We start from the raw sequence: 16,226 nt of genomic DNA, 5'->3' as shown, positions 1-16,226 counted from the left end.
TTTAAAATGTATATTTGCGCCATCAACATATACTTTTCATGTTTCAAAAGTAAGAGTACCCTATTGGCAGAAATTACTCATCAGTTTAGCTGATAAATGTGGCACTATTTTACACACTTTTCATAATATATCAGTTGATTGTATTTAGTTTTAATAATATGAATCTGCAAACTAGGTCTAACAGGTAACTAAAGCTTTTCCATCTATGAAGTGGAGTACAAATTACAATATTTCCCTCTGAAATGTAGGGAAGTATAACATAGTAGGCTATGATACTCAAGTCGTCTCTAAAATGTAATTAAGTAGAGAGCACTTAGGTATATGTACTTAGTTAGTCTCTACCACTCTTAAAAGCAAACAGGAGTATATTACTCTGAGCCATCATTTTTAAAGAAGTTTAAGGATTTCCCAGGTGATAAAAAAAAAAACAGTTTGTTCCCACTTTATCTGAACACATCACATTTCAGTGGCTTCCAAGCACTGCAGCCCATAGAGCTGTTTTTATAACGGGACTGCCTCCATGTCCTGCTTTGGAATAAACACCTGAGGGTGCTATCCTACCCCACACACACTCCGTGGTACAGAAGTTGAAACTGGGTGACACAAACTTGAGTAGCAGAGTTATTAACAACACCGTGGCCCGCATTTATGCCTGACTATATTAGGCCACTAGCAGACAGCCTGGGCTCCGTTAGAAAATAGGTGCCAATCTCAAAAGGTCAGCGGCGACCTGGTCTATTTCAGCAACAATGTAGTGAATGCAGAGAAAAACCTGAAATATTTGGAATGTGTCGAACTGTTTTTTCCCTGATAAAATCATTGTGTGGCACATTAAGTAATTACGGTAGAGGGCTGGACAGAATGATGGAAGACATGGCGTACTGCCACCGCCTGCAAAAAAAGATTCTATTTATACATTTAATCTGCATTTTAACCCCAAAAGTTAATAGTTCATTCTGCAAAAATTAATCTCAAGTATTTTCATGTAGGGGTTCAATCTCTTCAGGCATCATATGGACCGCTTATTAAGGGGGTAGGACATACTGAGATGTTAACTCATCACATTTCATCATGCAATACCGGTAAAAACTACCACATGTGAAGACGCTTATTCATTTAAATGCAAGTCAAATTGTAATGGTTTTGATCATCCTGTGTGTTTGTGTGGGTAATGAACTCACGAGACATGGTCTGGTTTTAGAAACTCAGTAACTATTTCTGTATTAATGTACAACTGTTGAAAATAACAATTTTTTCCTTCTTTTTCCTATTTTTTTTTACGATCTATATCAACAGCCGATTTACAGAAGAAAACTGAACAATGTAAGAAAGAAGCAGAGAAAAAAAATAATAAAGTGAGGGAATGAATCTAAAGAAAGAGAAGCGAGCACAAGATGGGGGAAGGAGACAAATCAACTGTTACCGTTTATTTTCTGCAGGAGTGTTTAAGCGTGAGCGTGTCAATGTGAGCATGGTATGTGTGTGAAAATGCGATGTCAATGTTGGTGCGTGTGTGTGTGTGTGTGAGAATGAATGGCTGAGATTACACATGGGTTCATCATCTGATCACTGGAGGCGCAAATGTTAGATGTGTATGGAGGAGGTCCGGCTCACGCTGGTTTGGATCTACACTAGCTGAACACAATCAAGCAACAACATCATTATGTAAAGAGACAACGGGTATTTCAGTAGTTGTTGTACTTGGACAAAAATGACTAGCAACTATTTGTCAACAGTAGTAGTTCAGGTTAGGTAAAAACAAACAAAAGGTGGAAGGTGTGTTTATTGTGAAAAAAAATCAAATAAAAGTTGTACTTTAAATACATCCACCTTATTTTTCTGTACTATGTTTACGTGATCATGCATGATACGTAGGAAAATACTGTATAATATTTTAAAGGAGTATGTGGGACGTGGGACTATGAAGTCACCATTTTTCCACAGTAAACACACCATATACACTTTTATGGCATAATATATATATATATATATATATTTTAAACACATCAACACAATGAAAGGTCTCCATAACCTGCCATGACAAATCCTGGAAGATTATGTAGTTAGTTTCAAAACAAAGTGAAGGCAGTGACACGTTCTATTTTGAAGTATCACACACTCCATGAAAAGCTTCCACAGCTACTCAATCATCTTTGCAATTTTTTTTTTATTCATATCAATTAAACTTTTGCAGCTTAGGAGAGGTAACTAAAATGTAAATATGCTCGGGGAACACAACTTTAAATGTGTTCTGGCCTGTTCGTCTATATGGTTCTGGCCAATCCAATAAGTACTACAGGTACAACTGCCAGCAAGTACCCCTTATTCATTATGGTCAACTTGAAACCACCAAATACATATACACAATCAGCAGTCTCCTTAAATAAATGTACTCCATCCACAACATCTTCCTGAAAAACAAAAGCTTCTCGATCATTTCATCTTTCTCTAATGAATTTTCCAGCGCCACAAGATATAATACAACTGCTCTGACTCTTTCAGCACACAACATGTTATTTTGAGCTGCTTGTGTCAGTGTCCAAATGCTTAATGTGGAATTAAAGCATTCAAACAGTTTTCAAACACATGGCAAGACCTTCAAATGTGACCTTCATGATCAGATCTGAAAAGCTGTAATGTGACGCTTGTGGAGCCAAAACATGTAAATGTGCTGTGTCATGAGCATGAGAGGAAGAAAGGGAGATACAATCGTGCCATTCTGTGACCCTGCAGCATTACGGGAGCAATAGGAGGGAAAGTCGGAAAGAAAAGAGCGAATGAACCAGTGTGGGAGCAAAAAGGAGGGGTCGGTATGACTGCATGGTCATTGAAGGAAGCAAAGATCGGAGGCAAGGAAGAAAGTAAGGAAGGCGGGATGGAGATGCTGGTGCTTTGAAGTCGCAATGCAGCTTCAGGTGTCTTGGAAACCGTTCAGCAGCGTGCGTCGCTTCTTCTCAGCAATGTGCATCTGATTCTCCAGATCCTGTAAAAAGAACAACAAAAAACAGACAAGACAAGTCAGAAGTGTTTCCTTTGCTCTTTTCTTAAATCCGTACAAAAAAACAAACAAAAACTAAGTCTAAACTGAGTTAACAGCCGAATGAGCGAAATCCTAATTTCAAGGTGCCATTGACGAGGTTTGCATACTGATAAGGAACTGGTTCAATATTTACCATGTTTACCTAATTAGCACGTGACACACAAATGCAGCTCAGGCTAATGTGAACATCAGAAGTTTTGCAACCATTATATCATAACCCAAAATATTGGGCAAATGAAATGTTTGAACCGATGATGGTGCGAGATGAAAAGTCAGGATCACCAAAGACGCATCTTTATCCAACAAAAAATTAATTCAGACAACACATCCAGTAGCTCTTACCCCTCTGTCACTGGCGGTGAGCTCCCCCTCGACTCCCACCATTCCCCTCTCGTAGCTGTCGGCCCTCTCCACCTTCCACGACAGGTTCTCTATCTCCGCCTCCAGCTGGGCCTGCTGGTACTCAAACTGCAAGGTAGGACAGAGAAAGTACGATTACATGCATTGTAGTTGTAGTCCTCTAGGATCAGCATTATGGTTCTCTGTCAAATCCAAAGGCATTTGGATATCTGATATGTTCAGATGTTTAAGCTATTTTCAACTATGTTCAGCTTTTAAAAAATATATATATTTCAGCTAATTTCAGACATTTTCAGTTATTCATTTCATATTTCAGCTATTTTCAAACATTTTCAGCAATTTAGTTTTCATTGTTCAGCTTCAAGCTTTCAGATGTTAGCATTCCAATGCATTTTCAGCAGGAAATGCATTTTCTAGTTAATTTGAGAAATTTGTGTGAAATTGTCAGTTCATCCTTGAGTACAAGTGGACATTACAGTGGGCCAATAGGGCTCCGACATTGTTCTACAATATGTGTTCTGCAATAATGGGCATGCGTCAAGAGGCATTTGTTTCTCACCAGTTTCTTGCGTGGGCCGGACTCCATGTAATAGGCATACGGGTACGTATACTGCAGTGTGTAGCGACACTGGAAACAAAATAAGTTTGGAAAATGTCAGACTGGGTCAAAATAAGAAAAGGCAATGTATCAACAAGGTCTTCCACCGACTAGAGCACATTGAACCTCAGAAGAATGGGAGTCATACTGTAAGTCATGACACACAGGACAGACACACAAGACACACACTCAATGTTCTCTAGTTTCCCCCAGAAAATTTCATAACATGAACCAAGTGTGACAAGGTTGATAAACATACATTTTCATCCCAGTGATCCAAATTCCTTGAAAGAGTGCTGATGTCTGAGTAACATTGTAACACTTTGCCATAAGTGTGAGTTGCAGCTAGAAGTTAGTCATCTCATTGCTGAGTAACTCACTTCCAAGGAGAGAAATTTAACAGGAGTTTATATCTATATATTTTTTTAATGAAACAAACTTACTGTATTCAGTTTCCTGACTAAATCCTAAAACAAAATTACCCTAACCTCACCAACATACTACATCTGCATTTAGCACACACAAACACTTCAGTCTGCAAGTACCTTAGCCAGTAGCCTTGACGCGTTATGCAGGTACTGCCAGTCGATCCAGGTTCCCAGGTTGTTCATCACTCTCTCCTGAATCTTCTCCTGAATCCTCTGGTAAGTCTGAACCTCCAACTGTAGAGACTTGTTGTGATTCTCCCACTGGAGGGGTAAAGATATCAACAACAACAAAAAACAAAAAAAATTCTTTCTTAACCATTATGCATTTTTGCTCTGAATAACAGTTTACATTTTGTTTTGCTAAATATAAATGGGTGTACATTTTTTTTTTTTAACTCACCCTCTCAAAGTAGAAGAGGTACTTCTTGAGGGCCTCTCTGGCCTGAGCCTGCTGGCTCTGGTTGACGATATCAGGGTTTTCTTTGTAGCGGCTGCACTCGTAGTATTCACTGCCGTGAGTCTTCCAGTCACCAAGACACATCCAGCAGAAGTCTTTCAGGACACAAAAACACAAAGTTTTGGATTCCCCACTATGTAACGTAGTGGGAATTGTGTGACACTTTTGTATCACAGCTCTTTTTAAAAAAAAAAAGGGGAGTGTGCGGCATTTAGGAGGATATATATGTATCAATATATAATCTACTAATTATATGCTCCCTTAAGAATGGCCGCGCTTAGCAAGAATAGATAAAAATGCACAGATAAATAAGACTTTTGGTCGAAGGACAACTTTTCACTAAGAATTTCCGTTTGCTGGCTTCTTTTTGTGTGGCGCATCGTGCCACTGGGTGGATGGAAAGAGGTCAGAGGTCACGGGATCTTACTGGAGGTGTGAAACTATTAGGCAAACTACTTACCGTGTTTGCACTTGGAGCATTGCTATAACAAACACAGAAAGTCAGATTAGTGAACCAGAAACGAGACGAAACAACCACGTTCGGTCACGTTACTTAATCTGATCAAACGTTTTCATACAAAACCGTTTAGCGCTCAATTGAAAACGAATGCATCGTCATACATGCAGTTTAAAAACTGTATGATAAAATAAGCACATTCCAGGTAACATTCGACGAGGAGAGATCTAGCCACGTGTCAAACTACACTGAAATTAAGAACTTCAGCTCTCAAACTTGGATTATATTTTGAGCATTTCCTGTTTTACGAGAAAGGGAGATTTCCATCTTTGACTCACCATGTGATTGCACCCCCCGTTCTTCTCAATGCAAATATTGCACTTAGGACACTAGAGGAGAAATACACATACAAATATGATCTAGATTAAGGGATAGGTTACAGCACTGTATTGCAGATAAAAAGCAAAATGCATTTATATTTGTTTTTAAACCGTCTTTTGTCAAAACCCGATCATGTCCCTACGTATGCATGTTGATACACCAATGCTGTTGTATGTGCATGTGTATGCGCGTGTACATGTACAGATTCATCTTACATCTTTAGTGTGTGCGCTGATGTAGTTGGCCGTCTCCGAGTCATCTGCACATTTTGTCAGCCATCTCCGGATTGTTGCACAGTCCGTGGGTGCGTGGTACAGCTGACGGCATTTAAAACTGAGATGGAGAAAGAGACACACAAATACAGCGCTCAAGACAATTCTGGATTGATTCAGAAATCATAGAATTTCGGAGTGATAGTCAAACCACACAGATATTTACAAAGCTTCAATGAAAAGGAAACTTTGAGGGCAATAAGCATTTAATTTAATTCAGGGGAAAATGCAGCACAGTTTGCAACACAGTCCGAAACTTTCTCAGCATTCATATTTAGGAATGTCATTTTCCCCGTTTGATAGTTTTTATAGTACAAAGTTCAATCTTTGAGCAGCATCAAGTGCATGGTGCGATGTTGGCTAACAAGAAGTACAAGCTGAAGTAGTTAGTAGGCAAGGAAGAACTACCAAGGCGATAATGGATATAGGAACAGCAATAGATTATGCAGTAGGAGCTCTGATTCGACGTAGCAAGCACTGAGAAATGTATCGCTTCAGCCAACTTCGTTCACCATCAACACCGTTTGGACATAACGGGTGGAACATTTATCCTTCAATACACCGTCCGCTCTGTGGCCATCTGTCAAATGCTTACATTCAACTCTTGTTAAATCAGTTTTTCTCTCAAGAATGTATTCTTATTCTTGGACCAGTTAAAAATGTTAATAGATAAACCCCAAAAAAGGAAGCTGCCTAGGAGGATAAAAAATTTAATTCAGACCCTGTGAGATAAATAAATAAATACAACTGGCAAGCAAAGAAATCTGACCAACTACAGTTGTATTACGTTTAACTATTGCTTTGTTAAAGAAGAAATCCGCATGCTCGTTCTGTGTGTACATGTGTGTCCTACCAGAAGACTTCCCTGCAGCGGCTACACTGCACCCTGCGCGCCCGGGGCTCTTCCACCTTGATGACAATGGGACAGTCGGCACCGGGACATAACTGCAATTGGAAGTGACTCTGATTGAGAAAGAGAAAAAGCGTTAGTAATAATTCACAAAATTAACAGCTGCACCACGACAATGACAATCATGAGACACTTCTTCTTCACCCTAAACCAGAAGTTGGGGAGAACAATGTGTTCTGTGGATTTACAGAGCACCAGGGACATTGTTTCTGGTTGTATGTCATTTTGATAAATGTCATTATCAGAAAAATTACAATTCACATAAACTGGAAGCAGAAATCTCAGTCAGTTAACTAAAAACCTGTCACAAAACTGGAAATGTTTCAAATGTGAGTGACTGCTCCTTTGCGAAAATCCCAATATCTAATTTGATAAATATCACACATGAGACCTTAGAGGCATGTATTTCCACATGCCTCTAATGTCTCATTTGCTGTAAATGCAGACCGTGGCGCAGCATCTGAGCAAACAGATTAGCACGCAGACACACACACCTCGACATAGTCTCTGAAGAGGTAGCGTCTGTATTTGTCCTTCAGCTCCTCTCCTGGCAGCAACGGCAGGACAAAGTCTTCTGGCATCTGCAGGGAACAGTCCTGAGCCATACATGAGATACCTGAACACACACACAAAATAATTCACACACACACACACACGCGCACACAGGGTCATTTGTGCTGTGAGGACTGGTAATATCTTGCTTTGCCAAGTCGTGTCTAAGGTTGGTCCCATTTGTTCATTTCCATTACTGAAAAAACTTCTAAGATTGCAAAAAAATGTCCAGACATTATAAAAATCTCAGGGTTACCAGCTAAACAGGTCACATGGCTTGTGAAAAAACTTAAAATGTTGCATTTAAAATGCATTAAAATACAAATGAATGGTCTTGAATCCACTGCGTACATGAGGACACGGCTTAAGTGATTGAAAAAGCTTTCCTTGTTAAACTAAATACCAGACTGCAAACCCTGCTGGTCGGGCAAAAAAGCATAGGCCGGTATAAGCATACAAAAGGATCAGAAGTTGAAACTGTGATGAGACTGGACGGACCAAGACACAAACAACAAAAACAAAAACACACACACCAACACATAAACAAGAACAGGCCTACATATGCACAAACAAACATTTGGGAGCTCACAAAAGCTCCACTCACCCACTCTAATATAAGCTTTGACGACTACACAAATGCACAAACTCACACACGCACACCCACCCACACACTTTCTGCTCACCCACTCCCAGGCCATCTTTGACCAGGACAGTGCAGTGCTGCTCCCAGCATCCTTTGCAGAAAGAGTGCTGGCAGGGCAGCGCCAGCAGGGAGTCTCTCCGCACAATCTGTAGACACACGCCACATTGGAGGGACTGAGGAGCCTGAAACAGAGAAACCATGAACATATAACGTCCCATGACTGCACTGGAGAGCCACACACAAACCCCTGATACTCGTAAAAATTCAAATAAACCAGAAAAAACATATTTGTTTGCTAAAACACCAAACCATGATCTGAATTTTGCTGTAAGCATAAGTAGAAAATAAATCAACTGCTTGACAAGACTATTAAAAACAAATGATGCTATATTGCCATCTCAAGTTACCAGTTGTCTTAAAAAACATATTTTTAAGTTAGCCTTTACTGAAATCCTTTATTTCTAATGATTATTTCTCAATCAACACGTGAATTCAAGGGATTGTTTCGCTACTACTGGATTATCTGATGCAACCAGATGACAATATGTCCTTATAATTACTTAATTAATTAGTGGTGAAACAACGTAATATTGATTCTAGGTTCAAACTACTAATTTATTCAAAGTGAACAACATTGTAATGGATTATATTTCCTTATTTTAGGTGTAACAGAATATTTACCAGTGGCCTGTTACTTTGTACTTGTGTGAACACAAAGGCCACAAGAACCATGCTGGAAACCAATAAACAGTTTTATAGTCATTCTTAGCTGGGTCACAATATATGAAGGATGTAAAAAGATTTATATATATATACAAATATACACACATCGAAATACAAAAGTATGAACAAAGCATGAAAGCTGTGTGCTCAAGTCCATGAGTGAGTAAGTCATTTTTTATTGCACTTACAGTGACTAATCTGCAGGTGCTGCTGGGCTGGACCAGAGCGTCTGACAACAGCAGCGACGAGTTGGACTTAAATCTGGGAGGTGGGGGTGGACAATGATAGAACAATGGGTCATACAAAGATGAGACGGAAAAATATCGAAATGCTGTGCAAATAGTGAGGTAGAGAAAGAAAGGAAATGAGGGAAATGGGACAGGGATGTTTATATGTCCAGATTGTAAAGCACTCTGAGGCAAATTTATAATTTGTGAGAATGGGCTATACAAACAAAATAAACTGAATAAAGAAATAAGTAAAGAGAGCGAGTAGGAAGAGGTACAAGAGAAAAAGTAAGCGCCATGAAGGAATTGAGAAAAAGAAATAATGAAAAAAGCGTGTTTGTGGGAGGGGGGGGGGGGGGGGCTGAAATAAAGTAGCTTAAAGGGGAGATGAAAAAAAAGACTGCAAAAATGAAAATGAAGGCGAGGGGCAGCAGAAGAGACATACCTGTCCAGTATTTGTGTAATCCGCCAGTGCAAATGCACCAGGATCAGTTTTGCAACTGCCGGTAAAACCTAAGAGAGAACAAGACAAAGATCGCTGTGAATGTTGCTTCAGTGACACACGAGTGACTTGGCTGTCACGACAATGTATAATAAACGAGAAGGAAACCATTCATAATTCTGAACCGAATTTGGACTGCAATATTGTTGTAAGATTAAAAAAATCAATAAAACAAAGACAAAAATGTATTCTGTAGAGAAGATGGTTTCAAAACCAAAAGCTGCATTGACTCCATTAACCCCACGTTTGTGTCGATTAATTGGCAGCCTAGAAAACTGGATACACTGGAGGTCAGGGACTGACCTGCCTGCTTATGACTTGATGTGTTATCCAGTTGACATGTGCGATGAAGTTAAGCATTACTGCAAAACGGCATGCAGACACAAATATGCCTTTTCACAGCAGACATTTTGACTTGACGTGGTAGGGGAAGCAGTGTTGTTGATAACATTAATGAGGGTTCTGCTATATCCATGTGCCTCGTGACAGTTAGACAGTGAGCCAGCAGACACCCTAAAAGTGAAGCAGCTAAATTGAACTCAGCCACTGTTCAACTTGAGTTATGAGAGTGCATCATGCAACACAACTAAAGACAAACTCACCTTCAGTGCAGCGGCCACAGTGTTAACCTCCTCTATCAACACCCTCTGACTCTCTTTGTAGGTCAGACAGGTGAACAAGTACTCCTCCGGGTCAAAGGAGTCAGCGCTTTGTTGCTCCACATCACTGGCTACCCCCTCATAGTAGGTTGAGATGTCGCCCTGATCCTCCTCCTCCTCCTCTCCTTCATCGTCGTCCTCATCTTCCTCCTCTTCAGAGTTCACCCCAAAGTCTTCCTCGTTGCTGTCCGACGCCTGGCTGTTCATGTCCACAGACATCCAGTCGATTGAATCGACCACCCGGACGGCCTGCCTACCTGTCGGATCCAAGTGGTTCAATTGGTGAAAGTGGGTTGTTTGAAGAGACACCTCGCTGTCTCCCTGGCACCGCAAAGTGACACCCTGCCTTCCTGTCGGCCTGAGGCACGCTCAGCAGCAGCGAAAGAAGCAGAAGAAGTCACACTCCCCGTCACTCATTTGGAAAGCTGGTCACAGGCTGATCTTAACAGGGGAACAGGCCGAATAGAAGGAAAGGGAAAAAAAGGAATTAATAAATAAATAAGAGAACAAGAAAAAGAAAGAAGTAGAGGAACAAAGGAAAAAGTGGGAAGAAAAAAACATGTAAATGATCAAAGTTGTTGATTATAGCTTATTTTTGTGTACGTTAACGTAATAAAAAAATGTAATTCATAATCTAAATATGTCAAGTAGGAAGTGAAAGGGCTGATTAAAAACAAAAGTCTGAAAATGTCCCCCAACTTCTCAAAACATATTTTCATACGTGTACACAACATGTAGGATTTATACTAGGGCTGTCAGCATTAACGCGTTAATCTATGCTATTAATTTGGCCGCGTTAACGCACTAAAATATTTTAACACAATTAACGCAACTTTTTTTACTTCCGGTGTTCGTTGAAGTTTTTACACTCCTCTGAGTGTCAAACCGCGGCAGTGCGGTTTAACACTGTTTCCATTTTAAAACAATTATTTCTCCGTGAAAATAAGGAGCAGAAATCAGTTTAAACTCGTGGATTAATCAGTCGGGTTTCCTCCTGCTCCTCCATCCTCCCGTCTCCCCCTCTGATACACAGAGGAACGGAGGGGCGACGTGTCGGGTGACGCGGCGCGGAAAGAACTCGTCACACGAAACCTTCAAAGTGATTTGTCAATCCGTTTGTCTGTCAACATTTTGCGAAAAAAACAACCAATGAACACTCAGTAAATCACAAAGGACCTCCCACCTCACAGGTGAGGCTCATTAGCAGCCTGTCAGTCAGAGAATCAGAGAACACGGCGCAAGGACAAATGTGCCTCATTGAATAGAGCTGAGATTGTTCTGGAATGTTTGATGTATAACACATGGGCATGTGTCATATGCAAACGCCTTTAAAAGGTGAATTTACATTTTTTTGTAAAATGGAGAACATGAGCCCAGCCTCCAGAGGGTTAACGTGACATATGTGAATGTCAGTCAGTTTACCAAGGCCACTGGTTCTGCTGTTGTCCAATGTTAAAGGTGACAGGACCAATGGGGTCTCAAATATATATATTTTTTTACTAATCTGGATGTTTCACTGAAGAAACAATTTATCATCCACAATATTAAATACCTCGCTGGCACTTTATAGGTAGGAGCCTCTTTGAAAACACAGCTCTGTGTGAAGTTTTGTCTTTAAAAAGAAGAAAGAAAAAAAAACTTTTAATCGCGATTAATGAATTTCAAAATGTGCGATTAATTAGTTAATTTTTTTAAATCGATTGACAGCCCTAATTTATACTAATAACCAAGGTGAACACTTTCCATTATCAGAATCAAATGGCAATATAGGGTTTATTTGCTCGGGGTGTTTTTAACATTTCCATTTTTGCAGATGTCTACGAACTTTTCAAAAGTTGTGCATTGGTAAGAGGAATCTCTAAATAATCACACATTCTCCAAACAGTTAGAAGCTCTGTCATTGACAGGAAGCCCAACGCTTTGCATTATCACTACATTAATTGGATTTCCTGAACACAGATACTTTATTCTCCCTCGCACACACGTGGCTTTATCCAAAAGGTCAGTATACACAATATCAGTGTTGTATTTCTTTCATTACCAACTAAGAGTTTCTACACAAACATACTACACAATAGAATTAAGTCGTGATCCCATAACTACTTCTTTGGGTCATGTGCAAAGTTCAAAATCACGCTGTGCTGTGTTTTCTTAATATCTCATATTGATATAATAAATGGGCATTTCTACGCAATTAAAAATGTTGAGTGCCTTAGAGTACTGTGGAGTGCCTCCTTCTGACTCCAATAAACATGTTTTTGGAGCACAAAAGGCGGTAGACTTTGGGAGACGCATTACTTTTTAACACTGTCTGAAAGGTAGGTTACTAGTTGGTAATATTCAATTGTCCATGTGGCACATGTATGGAAATTATATAATATTGACAACGCCACACAGAACAACAGAGGTGGTGTTTTACATACTTTGGAGAGTCTAATGACAATATCAACCGAATACTTTGGGTACTAATTTCTGAAAATAAATGTTGGGTCAATCGAGCTCACAGAGCAAACTCAACCCATTTTAAAATAGTGCAGTCGGCAAGCAACTCCCCTAAATGGAGCCTTCGGACAGATTAAGCAGGGTGCCTATAAAGTACAGAGTAAGTGTTGATTTTGGACTAAAGTCTGAACCGTCTCTAATTTTCCACAAATAATACATGTCTATTAATGAAGACAACTTCATCAGTCACTCTGTGGTGGGTGACAACATTTGTCCTATTTGCCCGTAGCTTTCTAAGAAAAGAAAATCAACCATACCATACTGTAGCATTTGTTGCAGCCTTTTTAAACTGGACTCTTCTTACACATCATTTCTTGCATAACATATTCTGTCGCAGGCCAATACAAGCTAGTACGTTACCAGACAGGTGTTGCTAAACGTTTGCCTGTGCTTTTCGTCACATGGCTTTTCTACAAAGCACTTGAGCTGTTCTTACAGATTGTCATATCCAAATCTGCTTAGTTGGCCATGTATGTGTGCACAAACAAGGAATTTGATGACTGCTTTAAGGTGCTCTCAAAGTATTGACACAGTTTGAATAACTACTCAAAAAGGAAAATAAAATATTCTGCCTGCACAGTTGATCAGATATCAGCTACATCTACTCTACTCACCATTTGACTCACTGCTCTTTAATGCTATGAACCTTTACAATCCTACTCCCTACTTCCTTCCAAACAATCCTCTTTTATTGTCTGGGTGCATCTCTTTCTGCTACTCCACTTTTGTTTCTAGTTTTGGACATCAACAAGACTTTAAAATCAGCTCTTGCTCATATATTCTGCATTTATTTTTTAGATGCACTGTATATCTGATAAACATGTGTAGGGCACACGGCATGGGTTAAGCCTTAAGACATGATTTAGAGCAGCGGTTCCCAAACTTTTTAAGCCACGCACCCCCTTCTACAACACGACCGGGTTCACGCACCCCCTATCCCCCACACCTTGCGAGTGACTTTTTCTTTGCTCCGTCCCGATGCGCGCGCAGACCGGCGTCGGAGCTCTGCGGACGTATTGAGCACCCCTGCATTCAAACATTAAATAGCCAAGAGTTTTTTTCAGCGTGAGAAATACGTTGTGTGGCGGGAGTGCGTGAGTTAAGACCGAAATGCGTGAGTCTCACGCTCAATGCGTGACACTTGAGAGCCCTGAGAATGTTTAATATTAATTATTACACCATTGACCACCATTACATTTTTCCTCTCGCGCACCCCCTCGAGACAGCTCGCGCACCCCAAGGGGTGCGCGCACCACACTTTGGGAATCCCTGATTTAGAGGATTAGCTGAAGATGCTTTGGATTTAGGGATGAGGAAAACAGAACACCTCAACAGTAGTTAATTATATGACCAACCGGTAAGTAATATTGGACACAGCAGGACAGGAAAGCCCATCTCAATTGAGTTAAAGATTCTTGCAATGCAAAGCAAGACCTGATTGATATTATGAATGGTGACAGGGGGTAGTACACACATGTACTTTGTCTACAATTGTCGTCTAATTATTTTTGCGGATTGTCTTTTATAGAGCCCAAGAACATGAGGCACAATATGCTCATTTTACACAGCTCAGCTTCTGAAATAATTGAATATGTCAGTTATATATATATATCTCCCCAGGGGGGGATTTGTTTGTAGCAGCAGCAAGCAAAGTTACAGAGTAAACATACATATTAAGTATGAGTGACTAAAGTACTAAAATCACAGTGGCAACTTGAGATTGGATTGCACATATTTAATGCAGATTGGATGATATGTATTTCCTTGTTCCACTCCAACATTACTAATCACAATCCATTACATGTATCTTGCGTTGCTAGTACAGCACTAGTGACATGCCCTTAATGTGTCTTTGTCAGGATGGTGGTCCCCTTCCACAGTGGTATCACTGTTCTATTGTGCTTTTTTTCATAAATGTGGATGATAGCGGGGTTTCTCCTTGCGAAAACGTGTCGACACAATGAGTCTAATTGACTTTGAAAGGAAAGTAACAGTTAACATATACCCTAAAGATAACACAAACGTTAATACCACTATCGGTTCATTTCGACCTGTGATTTGCATCCAGGATGGTCGAGAGACACCGGAGCAGAGCAGTTTGCCGGCACCGTCAATCCAATGTGACATCGCAAAAAATATCCAGCAGGATCTAAAACAAGGTTAGCCGGCCCCGGTGCCAGGCCAGCGACATTCCGCCCGTTCCAGGCTAAAAATAGGCCGCCAACTGGGTGACACACATCTTGCTAATGTTTCACGGCGACTCAGCAGCACCGAGTCTGATAGCCCGTTTTGGGGGATGGGGAGTAAGAGGACGGGGGACAGATTAAGCAACGTAAACAAATAAATAATAACAAAAACACCCCGGCATGGTTGTTGCTGGACATCGGCATGGTGGTACGATTTCGGTGACGACGTAGACACAACGAGGACCAGGGGTTAACGCTAATTCAAATACACAAATCGGCTGACCAGTTTACCGTTAGCCGGATTAGCTTCCTGGCTAGCGTACCGGCAGTAAACGTTATATTCAGCAGCGGAGACACGGCATGCCCAACCCGCGAGTCGCACGAGTCAAACTGGTGGGTAACTCGCAGAGCAAACTACCCCAAGCTTTTGAAAAACATTAATTTGTTGCGTCTCTAAAATGTCCAACATAAGAGCTAGCCCCGTTAGCCACCCCACTTATCGTTGTCTCCCGCTGTGCCGCAGCCTCTCACCCACTCTAACCCGGGGATTGAGATGTAAACAAGGCCCTCTGGAGCTCGGGACCAAATCCACAAATTTACACAACCGTTGTGTTTAATCCCGCAGGTCAAGGGTGGTGGTGTTTACCTCTCTGAGAAGCGCCGTCTCTGTCTGCGTTGACAACCAGGAGTGTTTTTTGTGTGTTGGGGTAATCGTAGCAACTTTCTGTCCGCTTGGCTAGTCAGCGGAAGATCGACAGTTAGAGGTACTTATCAAACACGTCACTTCCGCGTTTCCTGTGTCTACATCCTCTCTCTCTCTTCTACGATCTACGACATGCAGCAATATCAATTTATGCATTCGTGCTGCCATTACTAAGTCAGCTGCAACTTTACAATAATGAAGCAACATATTACAAATAAACAACAACAGGCTCTATTACAGGAATTCCAGAGATTCATTTAATAGCAATAACCTTACAACAACTTGGATTTATCTTCAGCTGATGGAAGGATTACTGTTTTGAATATTCTTATATTCCTGTGTATTGTATGCATATGCCATGAATCAGAGAAAAAAAACTATCCTTCCCATAATGTCTCCACGCTTTTGTTCTTTATCGTTGTGTGTATTTTGCACCAAAAAAAACATGTATCTATCTACATGAAATGACACACTTCTTTAAGTACACACACTTAATGTGTTGCATAGGCATTCCTCCTCTTGCAGTCTTTATTTTTGGGGTTTGAAGTTCAGTATTAAAGTAAACATTTTAAACATCATAGATACTTTTTTGCTGGTTTAACCAGGAGCAAGTAGACCATGCACAG

At 40.5% G+C, this 16,226-nt stretch overlaps 1 protein-coding gene across 4 annotated transcripts; it reads right to left on the bottom strand.

The window, feature by feature from the left end:
* Positions 1 to 1,412: 1,412 nt before the first annotated feature.
* On the bottom strand, positions 1,413 to 15,647 carry arih2 (ariadne homolog 2 (Drosophila)). Of its 4 annotated transcripts, none has more exons than XM_056422123.1 (15): positions 15,544 to 15,647; positions 10,153 to 10,650; positions 9,494 to 9,561; positions 9,010 to 9,082; positions 8,139 to 8,280; positions 7,398 to 7,519; positions 6,847 to 6,956; positions 5,937 to 6,054; positions 5,679 to 5,729; positions 5,344 to 5,365; positions 4,827 to 4,978; positions 4,544 to 4,687; positions 3,960 to 4,028; positions 3,383 to 3,508; positions 1,413 to 2,983 (listed from the first exon to the last, which is right to left on the bottom strand). In XM_056422123.1, exons 2-15 carry the CDS (start codon positions 10,426 to 10,428, stop codon positions 2,912 to 2,914), a joined length of 1,545 nt encoding a protein of 514 aa, XP_056278098.1. In that variant the 5' UTR covers positions 10,429 to 10,650; positions 15,544 to 15,647; the 3' UTR covers positions 1,413 to 2,911. The 4 variants fall into 4 exon arrangements, with proteins under 4 accessions (XP_056278098.1, XP_056278100.1, XP_056278101.1 ...); XM_056422125.1 differs by having other exon boundaries at positions 10,153 to 10,645; XM_056422126.1 differs by having other exon boundaries at positions 10,153 to 10,466.
* Positions 15,648 to 16,226: the final 579 nt, after the last annotated feature.

This window comes from Pseudoliparis swirei, chromosome 9, assembly GCF_029220125.1.
Source record: "Pseudoliparis swirei isolate HS2019 ecotype Mariana Trench chromosome 9, NWPU_hadal_v1, whole genome shotgun sequence".
Classification (NCBI taxonomy): domain Eukaryota; kingdom Metazoa; phylum Chordata; class Actinopteri; order Perciformes; family Liparidae; genus Pseudoliparis; species Pseudoliparis swirei.
This window is presented reverse-complemented; position numbering and strand designations above follow the sequence as displayed.